The 15,723-nt window shown below is 44.5% G+C and overlaps 1 protein-coding gene across 1 annotated transcript in view; it reads left to right on the top strand.

Moving 5' to 3' along the window:
- Positions 1–7,223: 7,223 nt before the first annotated feature.
- The window catches only part of PLD5 (phospholipase D family member 5), a 408,683-nt gene continuing 400,183 nt past the window's right edge, over positions 7,224–15,723 (top strand). The window contains exon 1 of the mRNA XM_035719400.2: positions 7,224–7,486. Coding sequence (XP_035575293.1) covers positions 7,298–7,486 — 189 coding nt within the window. The 5' untranslated portion in view covers positions 7,224–7,297. The remainder of the gene's footprint in view (positions 7,487–15,723) is intronic.

Genomic DNA, 15,723 nt, shown 5'->3' with positions numbered 1-15,723 from the left:
CACACCTGTAACTGGCACAGCAGTTGGAGAGCTGCTTCTCCAGCCAGATCAAGTTTAAATAATTTTAAATTTTGTTTTCCTTTATTTATCTTGGGTCTCCACGGCCAAGCACACATCAACTGCTAAAATAAGTGCTTTTGGAAAGAATAGTGTCTTGAGCATACTTAGAATAGAAATGTTGAAAGAGAGAAATGGAAGATATTTAATGTGCCCCCATCCATCTTTGTAGATCAATTTAATAATTTTTATAACTTGAAACCAATCCATCAGGTTGACATGTTGACAGTTCCTTGGTTTATGACAGATTAACTAATTCTGCATCTATTATTTATATTCTGCCTACGTTGAAAAAAGCCATTAGTAGAAAACAAAGACCAGAAAAATAACATCATTAGGACAAGGGCAAGGAACTAGAACCACATAATAAAAAGGGAGAAGGACATCATTGCCCTAGAAAATCTAACACCAATGAAAGCTCCAGCAACTGAGCATAAAAATTAGCTCTGAGCTTTCTGAATTTTATTGTTAGGAAATGAATATGTTACCTCCTACCTTCAAAAGATACTGTGCAATGCACATCAGTTAACAACAGGAACTTGGACAAGCATTGAGATGGTACACATTGGCTTATATTTGTTTAAGTGATTTACTACAAAAATTACTCTGATCGTCAGGAATACAAGATCTAAAGAGTCAGCAAATTCCTTCTTAGCACAAGTGAACAAATGGAAAATATCACAAAGGTATCCAAATAGTTTTATGATATTTACTAATTCCATATCGTTGGTCTCATAATATCACTGGTTCCTAAAAAAGAACAAAAAGAAAAAACCATGACCATTACCAGTGTAGCATAAAAATAGAGGAAACCACACAAAGTCCATCCTTCATGGGTAAACAAATGCAGTAAATACATACTATTCTCACATCCCTTAATTTAAGGTTAGATTTCAGTTTTATGAATCTAGGGATGAGTAGGAATTATGGTGCGGCTTACATTATCATCAGATACTCCCTTCAGGTTTTTTTTTTTAAGATAGATTTATTTATTTATTTATTTATTTATTTATTTATTTATTTATGACAGAGAGAGAGAGAGAGAGAGAGAGAGAATGGCAGAGACACAGGCAGAGGGAGAAGCAGGCTCCATGCAGGGAGCCCGACATGGGACTCTATCCCGGGTCTCCAGGATCACACTCTGGGCTGAAGGCGGCGCTAAACCGCTGAGCCACCTGGGCTGCCCTATAGTTGAGTTATATGTACTTTATATAGAATGCCACGATACATTAAAGATCGTTCCAGGTAATCATAGTAGAATTTAGATTTGGAAGTATTAATTCATAGTCTGAAGCCTGAGGGCATAAAGGCCAAATGAAATGACAATTCAAGCAATTGTCTGATTGATTTAATCCATCTACATTGTGAGTCAAGATAATTCGGATTTTTTCTTTCCTAACGGAAGCTTTTAATTATTCTAAGTGTTCATTTAATCATTTTAACTATTCTTTTTATTTTTTTTTAAGATTTTGTTTATTTATTTGACAGAGTGTTTGAGAGAGCACAAGCAGGGGGAGCAGCAGGAGAGAAAGAAGCAGGCTTCCTGTTGAGCAGGGATCACAATGAAGGGCTTGATCCCAAGGCCCTGAAATCATGACCTGAGCTGAAGGCAGATGCCTAATTGACTGAGCAACCCAAGCACCCCTATTCTCTTTATTTATTTATTTTTCCCTTGGGAAAGACATTGGCTAATTCTTGGTGACAGAGCCAATCAGATGTATTGATGTGATGGATCTGTCCGATACTCACTGTAAAACCCAACTTCGTAATTTAACCATTGCAACTTGACAGATCCAATTAGGGAAAGCAGTCTGATTAAGTTCCCACTGTTGGTTGGTTGTCAACTGAACTGGCACTGGAAACAAGGTTTCTAACTCTCAGAAATATCCCAGGGCCATTGGATTTGGTTCTCCTTGTAGGAACAAAATGGCAGCCTCTAGGTCACAGCAGAAACTCACTCTGCTAGGGGCTCATCCTGGGGGATCCGCCACCTCTCGCACTACTCACCAGCTCTCCAGCTCAGGTGGGGCTCACAGCCCAGTGGAGATTCATGGAGCCCAACCACGTAAGGCCAGGCAGTTTTGTGCTGTAAAAAAGTACTGAGAGTCAGTGGAGCCACCTTGAGTTTTAGCTTCGCCGTTGCCTCCTATTAATGATGTTACCTCCTATGAAACCATGTTTCTTGGGCAAGTAAATTTTCCTGAGTCTTTGTTTCCTCATCTGTAATATGGGATGGTTATGCTTACTTTGTGGGGGTTTTCTGAGAAACAAATGATATATATAATTTCTTTCATGATGGACCACCACAGTGACCAGGACACAGGAGATACTCAAAAAATGAGCTTAAATTAAGTCTGTATATAGATACATCTATTTTGTTCATAACTTAAGATATCATTAAAAAATTCTCATTTTCATTTTATAATGAATCAATAATAACTACATGGCTAAAGAAAATACTAGGGTGGAAAAGACCCTTCTCAGGGAATAATATACTACATTCATGTTTGTACATCCTTTCATGAAACATTTTTAAATCTAAGACTACTTTAATTTGGTTCTAAGGGATTTGCTTTATTCAAATTTTCTATGGAAATAATCTTATAATTAACATATGTATTTATAAAAAGTAATGCTGTCTAGTGCTCCTTGGTATTTACCCAAGCAGTTGAAAACTTAGGTCCACACAGAAGTCTGCACATGGATGTTTATAACAACATTATTCATAATTGCCTAAACTTGGAAGCAGCAAAGATGCCCTTCGGTAGGTGAAGAAATAAACAAACTATGGTCCATTCAGACAATGAAATATTATGTGGTGCTAAAAAGAAATGAGGTATCAAGCCAGAAGACAGGATGGAAACCTAAGTGTATATTACTAAGTAAAAGAATACAACCTGAAAAGTCAACATACTGTATGATTCTAGTTATATAACATTCTGGAAAAGGCGAAACTATGGAGACAGGATAAAAATCAGTGGTGGCTAGGGGTGTGGAGGCTGGCAAGGAGTGAGGAGAGATAAATAGGCAGAGCAGGAGGAGAGGGGGAAGGGGATATTTAAGGAAATGAAAATACTCTGTATGATACTGTAATGATGCATACATGTCATTATACATCTGTTCAAACTCACAGAGTGTACAACACCAACAGTGAACCCTAACGTAAACTATGAGCTTTGGATGATTTTGATGTATCAACGGAGGTTCATCAATTATAACAAGCATACCACTCGGATATGTGCTGTTGATAATGAAAGAAGCTATGCATGTGGGGTGGGGGGCAGGGGATACAAAGGAAGTCTCTGTGTTTTCCTCTAAATTTTGCTGAGAACCTCAAACATCTGTAAAAAAAACAAAACAAAACAAAGTGTTATAAAAAAGGAACACTGTCTTATGCTGCTGGATCCACTTCTTGACAACGAAGAATAATTTCCTGGGTCAGTGTTTTCATACGGTCTTGCATAGTTTGAGAGTTATTAGGGAGGATCTAAAACACACTGCTGAGAAAGGTCTAATTATTGAAAGGTTTTATTCATCAGCAATAAACCTTTAAGAAAGCCTGGTGCAGCTTAGTAAAAGTAAACACATGAAAAATAAAACATGTAAGTATTGAGAAGCATTTACATGAGATTTTTTTGATATGAAGTGGTGAAAAAAAATCCTTTATTTAGGGTCAATGGCTTCTAGACCAGGTGCTATGACTTATTAGACACATAGTGTTGGGCGGGTCTTGAGCCCATCTCCACGAGCTTTAGTTTCTTCCTTTAGAAAAACGGAGATGGCAGCAAATACCGAGACTACATTCAGATAATTTTGTCATGAAGTAAATGTACCAAAGGATATGAAAACATGCTACTATAAATGTAAATGTTATGGAAATGTAAGGTATTATTATTGTTATAAAAGGCTTGAAAAAATACTCCCTGTGACCTCTTCTGGGTACCTTCAGCCTACTCTGGCCTGCAAAATGCCTTATTCAGACAATATTAACAATTCTTGGTCAATAACATCCTTTGAGTTTCAGTTTGAAATCAACAGATGTGATGGCTCCTGTATGTTTTACCTGGAATTTTTATACAGTTTGAAAGTATTGTGTAAAATACCAGTAGCAACTTAGGGAAAGTATCTCTAGAATAAATATAAACATTTATGAGATGCAATTTTATGGCTGAGTGCAGTTTCTATGATTAATTACAAGCAATCAAGATTAAGTGATATACTGCCAATGAACATGATAACCTATCATTAGAAGAATGTAAAGAACATTCCTGTGCCTGAATGTTCTAAGAATAACATAGCCTTGTATAGTTCATATAATGTTTTCTCATGAATTACATCAGCTCAGCTACTACTGTAGCAATCATTTGATGTAGCAATGATTATTCTCCATTTATTAGATCAATTGGAAGGCTATTGAAATCAAATGAAAACCCAGAAAGTCACAATTAAGTGATTAACAGAGCTGGTTCTAAAACCTAGATCTTTAAATGTTTTAAGTCCAGTGTTCTTAAAAACAAAGGAATAAAAACATGTTGTGAAGTGTTAGCACAGTAAAGAATCAGGAATGGCCTCAGTTCCCAAGAAGCCATGACTAGGAGGATGGATAATACATAGCACCTACGCTGCATTCAGACCATGTAAGGGCTATGAACATGTACAGGGAAAAGTGCCATGGGAGTTAATTTGTAAATTCAATGATACTTATACATTTTGATAATATTTGGGGGGCAAGATTCACACTCGCAGTTGACAGTACTGTGTGCCCTACCACAGTTTAAATTGAGCTCAATTTCATATGAAATATTCTTTTGAAGGTCAATGAGCAAGTCTCATATTACTGTCATAAACAATGACCCTGAACAAGTATCTAAGACAGAAATAAAATTGTGAACACAATTTCACTCAGGTTTATTTGAATGTATTGAGTCTGTTTTAATGTCTGGCACTACATACTAAGTAGGTTAAGTATGAAGCAGTAAAAATGTATGCTTTGCTTGATATTTTAGATCCTAACAAACATCATCTATGGATTGATTATAATGTTCAATTCAGTAGTTTTCCCATAACATATACACTATCAGCGCATTCCTTTTAAACGTAACTTTCAACTCCTATAGTGTTTCCCCTATAAAGGTATAGTTAAAAAAAAATCTACTTATATGAAAACCTGACTTGACATGAAAACCATTTGTTTAAATTCTACTACAGTGGAACACTCTATTAGTACTCCGAATTGCAAATCTGTCACTTGTCAAGGTTTGCATACATCACATGACCTTCAATATGCTCTTACAGAGCAAAAATCAGACATACCCTTGGCAGAAGGGCAGTCAGGGTTTTCTAACACCAATATTATAGAAGATATATAAGTGTTTATAGTCATGTCAACTGTGTGTTTATACTTTAAAAGGAAGCAAAAGCAGTGAAGTTTAAATTGTCATAGCAAAAAATGAAAAACAAGATAGTGGAAGGTACGGTGTTGGAAGCCTTTAAATTCTGGTTCCAATGTTTGCTTTGATGTGTCACTTCTGTCTGAGTCTCAGTTCCCTTACCTGGAAAACGGGCTTGATAACCTTTATCTTGCAGAGTAACTGTGAGATTTAGAGAAAATCTGTCTGTTGGGGGAACATACAACTCAATATGATTCAGTCCCTTAAAAAACTAATCTGGAATAACTAGAAACTGTGGGTGGGTGTGTGTGTTACTTGTTTTTAGTTGCTTTGTCCCCAAATTGACCTCCATCATTACAATACCATTTATTTAAATGGAGACATGAGACAATCCTTGTCCTCACAAAACCATCACACTGCAACCCGGAATTTCTTTGAAACTATCATCCAAGGCGGACTTTTGGGGAACAGGTCAGCCAAGGGCTGAAGAGAGGTTTACCCTCCATGCCCTCCTCTTTAAAACCTCCCAGATACTTCTGCAGCTTTCACACACTTCTCAAGCTTTTCAAATGGACCTGAGACATCCTTGACACGAGTTGTTATTGAGCTTCTCAGTAAAACCAAAAAAATGTTCTGGGATGCTGAATGCAAAGACAGCAGAAGATAAAGAGATTTAAGATTTAACTATTAACATGCCGCCCTATTTCCAGAAAATCATCATGCCTGGCTGTTTTGAGACTGGGTCCGGGAGGGAAAGCAGCAAAAACCCTCCGGGTAGTAAAACCTGGCCCTGGGGGTGAGGTGGGGGTGAGGGACGGCTCCGAGAAAGGACCGCAGAGCTCTCGGGCCACCAACACCTCGCGAAAGGCACAGTCGAGGCAGGGCGTTTGCAGAGAGGCTGCCTGGGTCCGTGCAGGGGTTCCAGGCGCACCCAGGGCAGGGGCGGGGGGCAGCGGGTCAGCAAAACAGGCCGCCCAGCCACTGCACCTGGGAGGATGGGCAGCGCTGCACCCTAGGTTGAAAGTAGGGTGCACGGCTCCAGAAGACACTTGTCCTTGTGGCCATTTTCGGGGGGTGAGGGGGGGGTGGCTTGCCAGGCAGGCGCCCTGCGCTCTGCGTCCCCACGGTGGGACGGATGGGCTCCCGCGGTGGGAAGTTACAGAACTTTCCGAACAAGGGCCGGGAAGCCGGGGCGCGGCGGGGTGCACCGACCGAGGCGCGCAGGGGCGAGTGGGGGAAGGGCCGAGGCGGGGCCCAGGGTGTCCCTGGGGATCCGGCTCCGCGCCGGGCCAGCGGCAGGGAGAGGGCGCGGAGACGGCGCTCCCCCTCCGGCGGCGGCTCGCTGTCCAGGGCAGAGGCGAGCCGGGGTGCAGCCCGCGAGGAGGGCGGGAGCGGGCGGCGGGAGGGAGGCGGGAGCGGGCGGCGGGCGGCGCGGCTCCTCACTGCACCAACCTGCGGGCCGGGCTGGCTGCGGGCCGCGGCCCCTCCCACCCGCACCGCACCCGCGCCGCCGCCGCCGCCGCCGCCGCCGCCCCGGGCCGCCCAGTCCAGCCGCTGCCGCAAGGAGCCGGCGTGCGGGGCGCCCGCTCGGACCGCAGCGGGCGGGGGCGTCGCGGCCACCGCGGCGCGCGCGGGGCGCTCGGGCCTCGCGCTGCCGACTCGCCCCCTCCGCCCCGCCCCCTCCCCCACCCCGACCTCGCCCTCCCTCCGCCCGCCGCGCTCCTCCCGCCCGGCCGCGCGCGCGGCTCCCCGCGCCCCCCAGCGCCCGCTCGCTCCTCCTCCAGCCCCGGCCCGGCCTCCCGCGCGCCCTCCAGCCCGCTGCGCGCCGGCCGTCGCCTGGTCATGTCAGGATGGAGATCCGGCAGCACGAGTGGCTCTCGGCCTCCCCCCACGAGGGCTTCGAGCAGATGAGGCTCAAAAGCCGCCCCAAGGAACCGTCGCCGAGCCTGACCCGAGTGGGCGCGAACTTCTACAGCAGCGTCAAGCAGCAGGACTACAGCGCCAGCGTCTGGCTCCGGAGGAAAGACAAGCTGGAGCACGTAAGAGCGGCGCGCTCCCCGGGGGCCTCGGCCCCGCACCTGCCCCGGAGGTGGCCCGAGCGCGCGCGGGGACCCGGCAGGTGGCTCGATTCGGGGACGGGGGCGGCCGCGTCCTCCGCCCGACGCGGGGCCTCTGCGCCTGCACTTTCTTGCCGGGAAGGACCGGGCTGCGGAGGGGAGCGGGGAGGGGAGGCGCCTTTCCCGGCACCGCCTGGCCCCCCGCGCGCCTCGACCTCCCCACGGGCTTCCCGCCGGCCTCATCCGCGCCGCGGTCTTGGGGGCGCCCCCGCGGGGCCGCGAGAAGGGGAAGCGCCGCTGCGGGGCTCCGAGGAACGCGCGGCGCACGGTGGTGGGCTCTGGAGGGTCGAGGAGGTGTCTGGGGCTGTGCCACTGCGTCCAGAAGCTACCCTCTAGCGATCCGCGAGGCTGCCGCCGCCGGCCGCCGGCCGCCGGCCCCCGGCCCCCGGCCTGGGTCCGCTCCAGCCGGGAGAGTTGTCTGCAGCCCGTGCTCCGGGACGCGCAGTTGGCGATCCTCGACTTGCGCCCCACTAGGGAGGGCTGGGCGCGGTGCGAGGAGAGAGGCGCCGGCGAGCCACCGCCGTGCTCCCCGGGACCTCCGCTGCCCCGAGCGCGCGCTGCGCCGGGGGCGTTCCGGGCGCTGGAGCTGAGCCCCTGGGGCTCGCCGTGCTGGAAGGGAGCAGCCCCTCTAAAGAGGCGATTAGCGGATCCACGGTTTCCAGCCTGGCCCGTCAGCATCCCCTTCAACCAGATGTTAAAACGAAACTAAGAGAATTCTCTCAAGAGTGCAGCGCAACTAGCCAGGGGAGAGGACGCTATTGCTTCCCGCGGAGCTGCACAAGCCAAATTGAGTCTGTTAATGGAGTGTGGCGGTTTCCTTGTATTTGGGTCACATCTCCAATTGTGACAGAGAGAGAAGACGGAGAACTTCGGAAACTCACACATCACCTACCGCCGCACCGACCTCACTCCCACCTGCCCCCCCAAGCATTCCTCCTCCTCCTCCTCCTCCTCCCTCTCCTCCTCCTCTCCCGGTTTTTGCAGCACCAGCAAGCTTCCCAGGGAGTACTTCTCCTACATTCCGCAAGGAAGGTCTCTGCCTTTCCTCTGAGGGCCCCATTAAGTCCCTTGAAAGCTCGAGTTTAAAGCTTCCAGTTGGGGGAACAGGCTGTCTCGTGTGTAGAGAAACCATTTCCTAGCATCCAAAGGAGGTCTCAGATCCCTAACACCATGGAAGTAACTGACTTCTGGGATAGCAAGTTGTTTGAAAGGCAGCAGAATCCACTTAAAAATGCAAGCCCCGGAATTAGCATAGGGCCTGGTGGGTTATTAGTTTAAAGGCCAGCGAAGATCACCTTCATGGAATTTGGCTCCGGATGTTGGTGTCTGATGTTAGTACCAGGGAGAGTGGTCCAGTCTTAGAGCGGTGCAGAATAATCTCTGTTCCAGTTTCTCTGAATGTGCATTCTTTTGCATCTTGTGCTTTTAGCTGCTCCATCTCCTTTCTCTTCTTAGTGGAAACCAGTAGTGCATCCTTCTGTATGTCCCCCTGAGTCAGGGACACTGCCCACCTGGTACTTAAATGGCTGCTCACTTTGCCGTTTCCACTGACAGTTTCAAGGCATACCAGCGTGGTCCCTGGCAGCCTCCCCTTTCTGGATGAGTGTGGGATGCTCAGTGTCTCCTGAGGCTTTTAGACCAAGGAAAGGAAAGTCTGCTTGTTTAAAAGCATGTGAGGACCTATGCCTGTTTCTTCACTCAGATGCTCCAAAAGAGAGCATTGCATTAAAAAAAAAAAAAAAAGTCACTTCATTTGTCATTTAAATCAACATAGCATTTTTGTTTGCTCTCTCAGATACACTTCATGAGACAGGTATTCTGTTTCTGATGATCTTCTCTATATCTGCTTCCAGTTAGAAAGGGGGCTTTGCTTCCAGGGAAATATTTGCGATATTCTCTTGCTTCTTTGAAACATCTACGTTTTCAATGAAATAGTATTTATGAAAGTACAATGAAAAAATTAACTGAGCATAAAAATATAAATTTTGTTTGATTTCAAGCTCGGGGTATTTATTATATATATCAGAGGTTGTGGTACACTGTTTCAGGTAGTTCGATGTTAATTTCCGTTTAGATATTTGAAATTTAAAAACCCATAACAAATGTAACCTAGTGTATTTTTGCCGTGCAAAGCATGAAAATGTGATGTTGACTTCATTGTAGACAGCATTCTGAACATATGTGGCACCACGCAGATTAGGATGAGTGATGAGTGTCATATGAAATTCAAAGGTAATATATGGCAATTTAAAAATCCCTTTGATCCGTCTAATCAAATGGATGACCACCATTTTTTATTAGGTTAAAGAAATGAATGAATAATCGTGATGAAGATCACATGCATGAAAACAACCTACGTTATTTTGCTGGTTTTTAAAAAGCCAATCTAGTATTAAGGGCATAAATAAGTTATGGCTTCAGATGACACCACATACTCAGTCATCACAATAACGGAATTCCCTGGAATGAAATGTGGTAGTGTGTGGACTCTGTCCAGACTTCAGAGGCATTGCTCAATCTGAAAGTCAATAACACGAAGTAAAGTGACAGGGAAGGAATATACCTCCACCCACTTAGCTACAAGTGAGGATAATTTATCTCCTTTTCTGGTTTAAAGGCTACAGGACTAATACCCAGGCCACACAAGTGAGACGCGACATGAACTGGTCAAGGATAGGAATACTTACAGCCCATCTTTGAATCTGTTTCTGTCATTTGTTGGTCAGTACTTATGATGAATACTCGTTAAGAAATAAAGGCATGTGAGGGGATTCTTGTGCTCCTGTCTCATGATGAGAAGGTACAAAGGTTTGTACCATGAATTCGGCACTTTGGACTCCACTTGGAAGTTTCAGGAAAAGGTGAAATTGATGGCCATCCATAGGACGTTTTCTTATTAGCTACAAATAATGCTTTTGGTTCTTAGAATCTTCCCTTCTTGTTCAGCCTCATCATGCCCATCCATGGCTGTGGAAGGCTAAACAATGGAAGTCTTAGGCTCTGTAGGATCCTCTAATACCTTAGGTGTAATGTGAAAGTGAAGGATTACGGTCTAGCCAAGCAAGAGGAGCAGGGAGCCATTCCTTCAACCCCCTAAGCCACCCTTGTTCTCTCAGTCCTCCCTGGGGCTGGGTCACTTTAAGAGTGACCATGTAATACGATTTGACTGTCCCACAGGACAGTAGGAGAGTTGCAGAAGCTACTCTTCTCAGTTGCCTGGTTTTATGCCAGTTGTGTTTGTAGAAGTTTCCTGATGCCATTTACGGAGCTAGGGATGCCTTATTTTCTCTCCTGCGTACTCAATTAGCTCTTGTCAAAGTGTGGTTAACAGTGGAGCTCTGGTTAGGTAGACTGTCTCTTATTGATTCTGTGATCTTAGGCAAAGGACTCAGAGTCACAAGGATATACCTTCACATTCCTCCTTAAAGGAGTCACAGATTTGCTGGGATGATCCTGGGAGATAGTCCATCTGTCTATCTCATTGCATTGGGGACGGAACACTGATAAAGTCTGTTTACCTCATGTGTCTCATCCGTGCAGGGGTTCCCAGTCCTTTCTATTGCTATAACAATACCATTGACCGAGTGGCTTATAAACAGTGAACATTTCTTTCTTACAGTTCTGGAGGCTAGGGAGCCCTAGATCAAAGTACCAGATTCAGGGTGGAGTGAGGGGTGCTTCCTGTTTCACAGATGGCTGCCTTTTTGCTTGTCCTGGAAGGGTAGAGAGGTTGAGGGAGCTCTCTGGAGACCCTTTACTAAGTCCACTGTCCTGTTTATGAGGATTGCAGCTTCATGACCTAATCCTCTCCCAAAGACCTCACCTCCAGATGCTAGCCCACTGGGGATTAGGTTTCAATGTATGGATTTTGTATCAACACAAACATTCAGTCTACAGCAGCAGGGGATTGTCCTCATCTCAGTTGCCTGGCCTGCTGGAAGCTCCATCCTGATACGTGTTGTTAAGGCAGCTAAAGGGAAGATGGTAAATCATGTAAAGTCTCTCAGTGTTTCCACCCAGAAGGGAGGCATCCATTTGACACCTGTTTATTGGCCAAAGATGGTTTCAAGGCCAAGGCTTGCTTCTGAAGAGGTGAGGAGGGTGATCTGACCGAGACCCAGAAGAAAGGGGAAGAGGACATCCATAGCCAGCCTCTTAGGGTGATCACAGTGCATAAAGAAAGCACTTAGCACAATGTGTGGCTTTATTATGTGTTCAATGCGTGGCACCTATAGGTGTGGTTGCGTCTTAGGTGTTAGCTAGCTCTCTGGCTGAGCCCTTAGGCTCCACCCAGAGAGCTTCCAGTTGTCATATTTGAGATCAGCCGGCCTGTACTGTAGTCCTGCACCCAGAATATATGAGACCTTTGGCCGGGAGGGCCAGTTCACTCTCCTGGGGCTGTCAGGCTGCCCCTGCCTGGCTTCCGCTCTATGCTCTGGGACCCTGAGTGTGCCCTACCTGGCCATTCTGAGCCTGATGCTTCTTGTTCCCATTCTCAGCAGACTCTGCCAGCAGAGACCAGCTCCCTGCCCTGTCCCCAACCCCTGCTTTCCTTCCCAGCTCTGTGCTGGTGGAATCAAGTCGAGAGATATTTCACTGATCTGCATAATGGCTCAGAAAACGTATTTAAAATAGCAAGAGAAAGCAGAGGAGAGAATTTGTAAAGAGTAAAAGATAGAATCCTTAATATTCACACTTGTAGCGAGCCTTAGTATCTTGCTTGGTTTTAGGTGAGTGCGTTACTTAAAAAATTGTCTCCTCTAAGCGTGAATATGCACCTGCTTAAATGCAGTTTATGTTACTGGTGAATAGTAAATAAATGCCAAGCGCTCACTTTGCCTCCTGGAGTAAATTATTCACATGATGAGCAAATAAAAGATGGATTGGAGCAAACTTGGTTGCTGTGATCTAAGCTTATCTTATGTAACGCCATTATGTGTCCTACAGAACAAATTTGTGAAAGTCTTATATGTCCCCCGCAGAACAGATCAGTAAAACACCAAAAACAGTGCAACTGAAGGGAATGAATCTTTAACATGTTCCATTAAAAATCAAATGAACAGAAAATATTCTTCTTAAAAATTAAAAAAAATTTTTTAAAGATTTCATTCATTTATTTTTGCAGGAGGGGGGAGGGCCAGAGGGAGAAGCAGACTCCCTGCTGAGCAGGGAACTTGATGCAAGACTGGATCCCAGGACCCCGATATCATCACCTGAGCCGAAGGCAGATGCTTAACCGACTGAGCCATCCAGGCGCCCAGAAAGCATTTTTTTTCTATCTTTATGTATTATTGTTCAATTTGTGTGTTATAGGATAATTTTAATCTGGCAAATGTTTAAGTACATTAACATTTACCAGGACTGTTTCCTGAGATTTTAGATAGAACAAAGCTGAAGCCTTGGCAGGATTCCGTCATCGGTCAAGAAATAGAAGTTTAGATGTCTCTGGAGTGTGTTCTAATGGCCCTCATGTTGTGTCCATTATCCAGGTAGCAAATATCAATTCCACTAATGGACTTCTCTCACCGTGAGTTGACATTTCAGTTTATTTTGAAGAACCTTTGATTCTTTGAACTCTGTTGGGTGTGGCTTATTATTATTATTTTTTAAAGATTTTACTTATTCATGAGAGACAGAGAGAAAGAGAGAGAGAGAGAGAGAGAGGGGGGGCAGAGACACAGGCAGAGGGAGAAGCAGGCTCCACGCAGGGAGCCTGATGCGGAACTCGATCCTGGGATTCCAGGGTCACGATCTAGGCCAAAGGCAGGCGCTAAACTGCTGAGCCACCCAGGGATCCCCGGGTGTGGCTTATTGACTTATTTTGAGGTAATCATCGTCTATGACATATCATATTCAATATATTTAATTTGAGAAGTTCAAGATGATTGGACTTAAGGTTTCTCTTTCCTTCTTTCTTCCATATCATAGCTGTATACCAATTTCTGGCCAGTTTCTCTAGAAGTGTTTGCTCTTCTTGGCAGTCTTCTGTGTCTATCTTGGGTTTAAACCTGCATAACAGATTTCAGTTTTTCTATTTTAGCTCCAAAGATAAAGAAATGTGATGGATCTTTTGTTGTGTTTTTCTACTGAGTTGACTGATAGAGCACATGATCAAAGGCAGATGTAGATTTGCTGCTAAGATATCAGCCCAGAAGTGTTGCTTCAACTGCATGTACTGGGGACATGTAAACTTACGGAATTGTCTAAGATTCACGCTTACATAGGTTGTGTTGTGAGAGCTTAGAGTACAACATGAATGTTCAGGAAGAGTTGAAATGCCAAAATGTGGTTGTTAAAAGACAGACCTTTTTTTTTTTTTAACCAAAAAAGTACATTTTTGTTTTTCTCACAAACAGAAAAAGGAGCCCAATTTCTAAAATCACAGATCAAGCCCGTAAGCAGAGCTTATGGGGAAAAAGTGAAGAACATGGCAAACTTTCCTAGGTAGAATGAATTGCATTGGCAAATCTCATTGCTGTCTAACATATGAAGTAGGCCCAAATTGAACTGCCTGACATGGTATCATGGGACTGGATGTCGAGGCCACTGTGTGATAAATATGATTCTTTATCCTCTAAAGTGGACAGTGAGCGTTATGACTGTACTGTTTCTCTGACTTGAACTATTATTGTGCTCCTGCCAGTAAGTTGTTAGGTCTGATCCAGCAATACCAGAAGGAGGTACTCTGAGAAGATGGGACTTGTCAACAGCTATTTATTGAGGATGCTTTTTGTGTGAAAGACACTTTTTTTTAATACTTTATTTATTCATTCATGAGAGACACACAGAGAGAGATAGGCAGAGGGAGAAGCAGGCTCCCTGCAAGGAGCCTGATGTGGTACTCGTTCCCGGATCCCGGGATCATGCCCTGAGCCGAAGGTAGATGCTCAACCACTGAGCCATGCAAGTGTCCCATGAAAGACATTTTGTTAGGAGATTATGAAGACTTTCATGTAATAGGCATTCATATGACATACAATGTGTTCCAAATGGTGGAGAATATATGAAACTAGAGCAGGGTCCCTCCCTCAAGATGTTTATGGCTTTATAGTTACAATAGGGGATCCCTGGGTGGCTCAGTGGTTTAGCGCCTGCCTTTGGCCCAGGGCTTAATCCTGGGGTCCCGGGATCGAGTTCCGCGTCAGGCTCCCGGCATGGAGCCTGCTTCTCCCTCTGCCTGTGTCTTTGCCTTTCTCTCTCTCTCTCTCTCTCTATCATGAATGAATAAATAAAATCTTTTTTTTTTTTTTAGATTTTGTATTTATTCATAGAGACAGAGAGACAGAGAGGCAGAGACACAGGCAGAGGGAGAAGCAGGTATCATACAGAGAGCCTGATGTGGGACCCGATCCAGGGTCTCCAGGATCACACCCTGGGCTGCAGGCAGCGCCAAACCGCTGCACCACTAGGGCTGCCCTAAATAAAATCTTTTAAAAAAATAGTTATAATATGATCACAGTGATATGAAAAAGGCAGGAAAATGCAAAATAGCATAAGAACACTACCTTTGGAAGGTAGTGTTCAGACAAGGGTAAAATATAGTTAAAACAAAGGTATTGTCATATATAATGATGATGTATTATAACAAACCTGAATTTATTTCAGTAATGCAGGGTTGCTATGAAATTTGAAAATCAGTTGATGTAATTTATCATATTAACAGAATGATAGAGTAAACCCATATGATTATCTCAACAGATGAATAAAAAGCATTGAATAAAACTCTATACACAAGCATGATAAAATTCTCAACAAAGTGGAAATAAAAGCAAACTTTATTATTCTGATAAAGGTTTTTTTTTTTAAGAATCACAGTTAATGGTGAAATATTGAAAAATTACTTGCATAGATTGTGAGTGGGATGAAGATGTCCACTATCATGACTTCTCTTCAGAAGTGTACAAGAGGTCATAGCCAATGCAAGAAAGCAAGAAAAAGAAATAACATAAGGATTGAAAAAGAAGTATTAAAATTGTCGTTATTTGCAGATGAGTATGTGCATTTGAAAATCCAAAATAAACCATTGATATATCTAATGAGTTAATAATGCCCCTAGATTTATGACAGGCACTGCAAAAAGGTCAATATGCAAAATCAAATTAGAACAAAATTATTCCAAAATAAAGCTAAAAACTTTTACTATTTACATTAGTGTCCAA

This window comes from Canis lupus, chromosome 7, assembly GCF_003254725.2.
Source record: "Canis lupus dingo isolate Sandy chromosome 7, ASM325472v2, whole genome shotgun sequence".
Lineage (NCBI taxonomy): Eukaryota > Metazoa > Chordata > Mammalia > Carnivora > Canidae > Canis > Canis lupus.
This window is presented reverse-complemented; position numbering and strand designations above follow the sequence as displayed.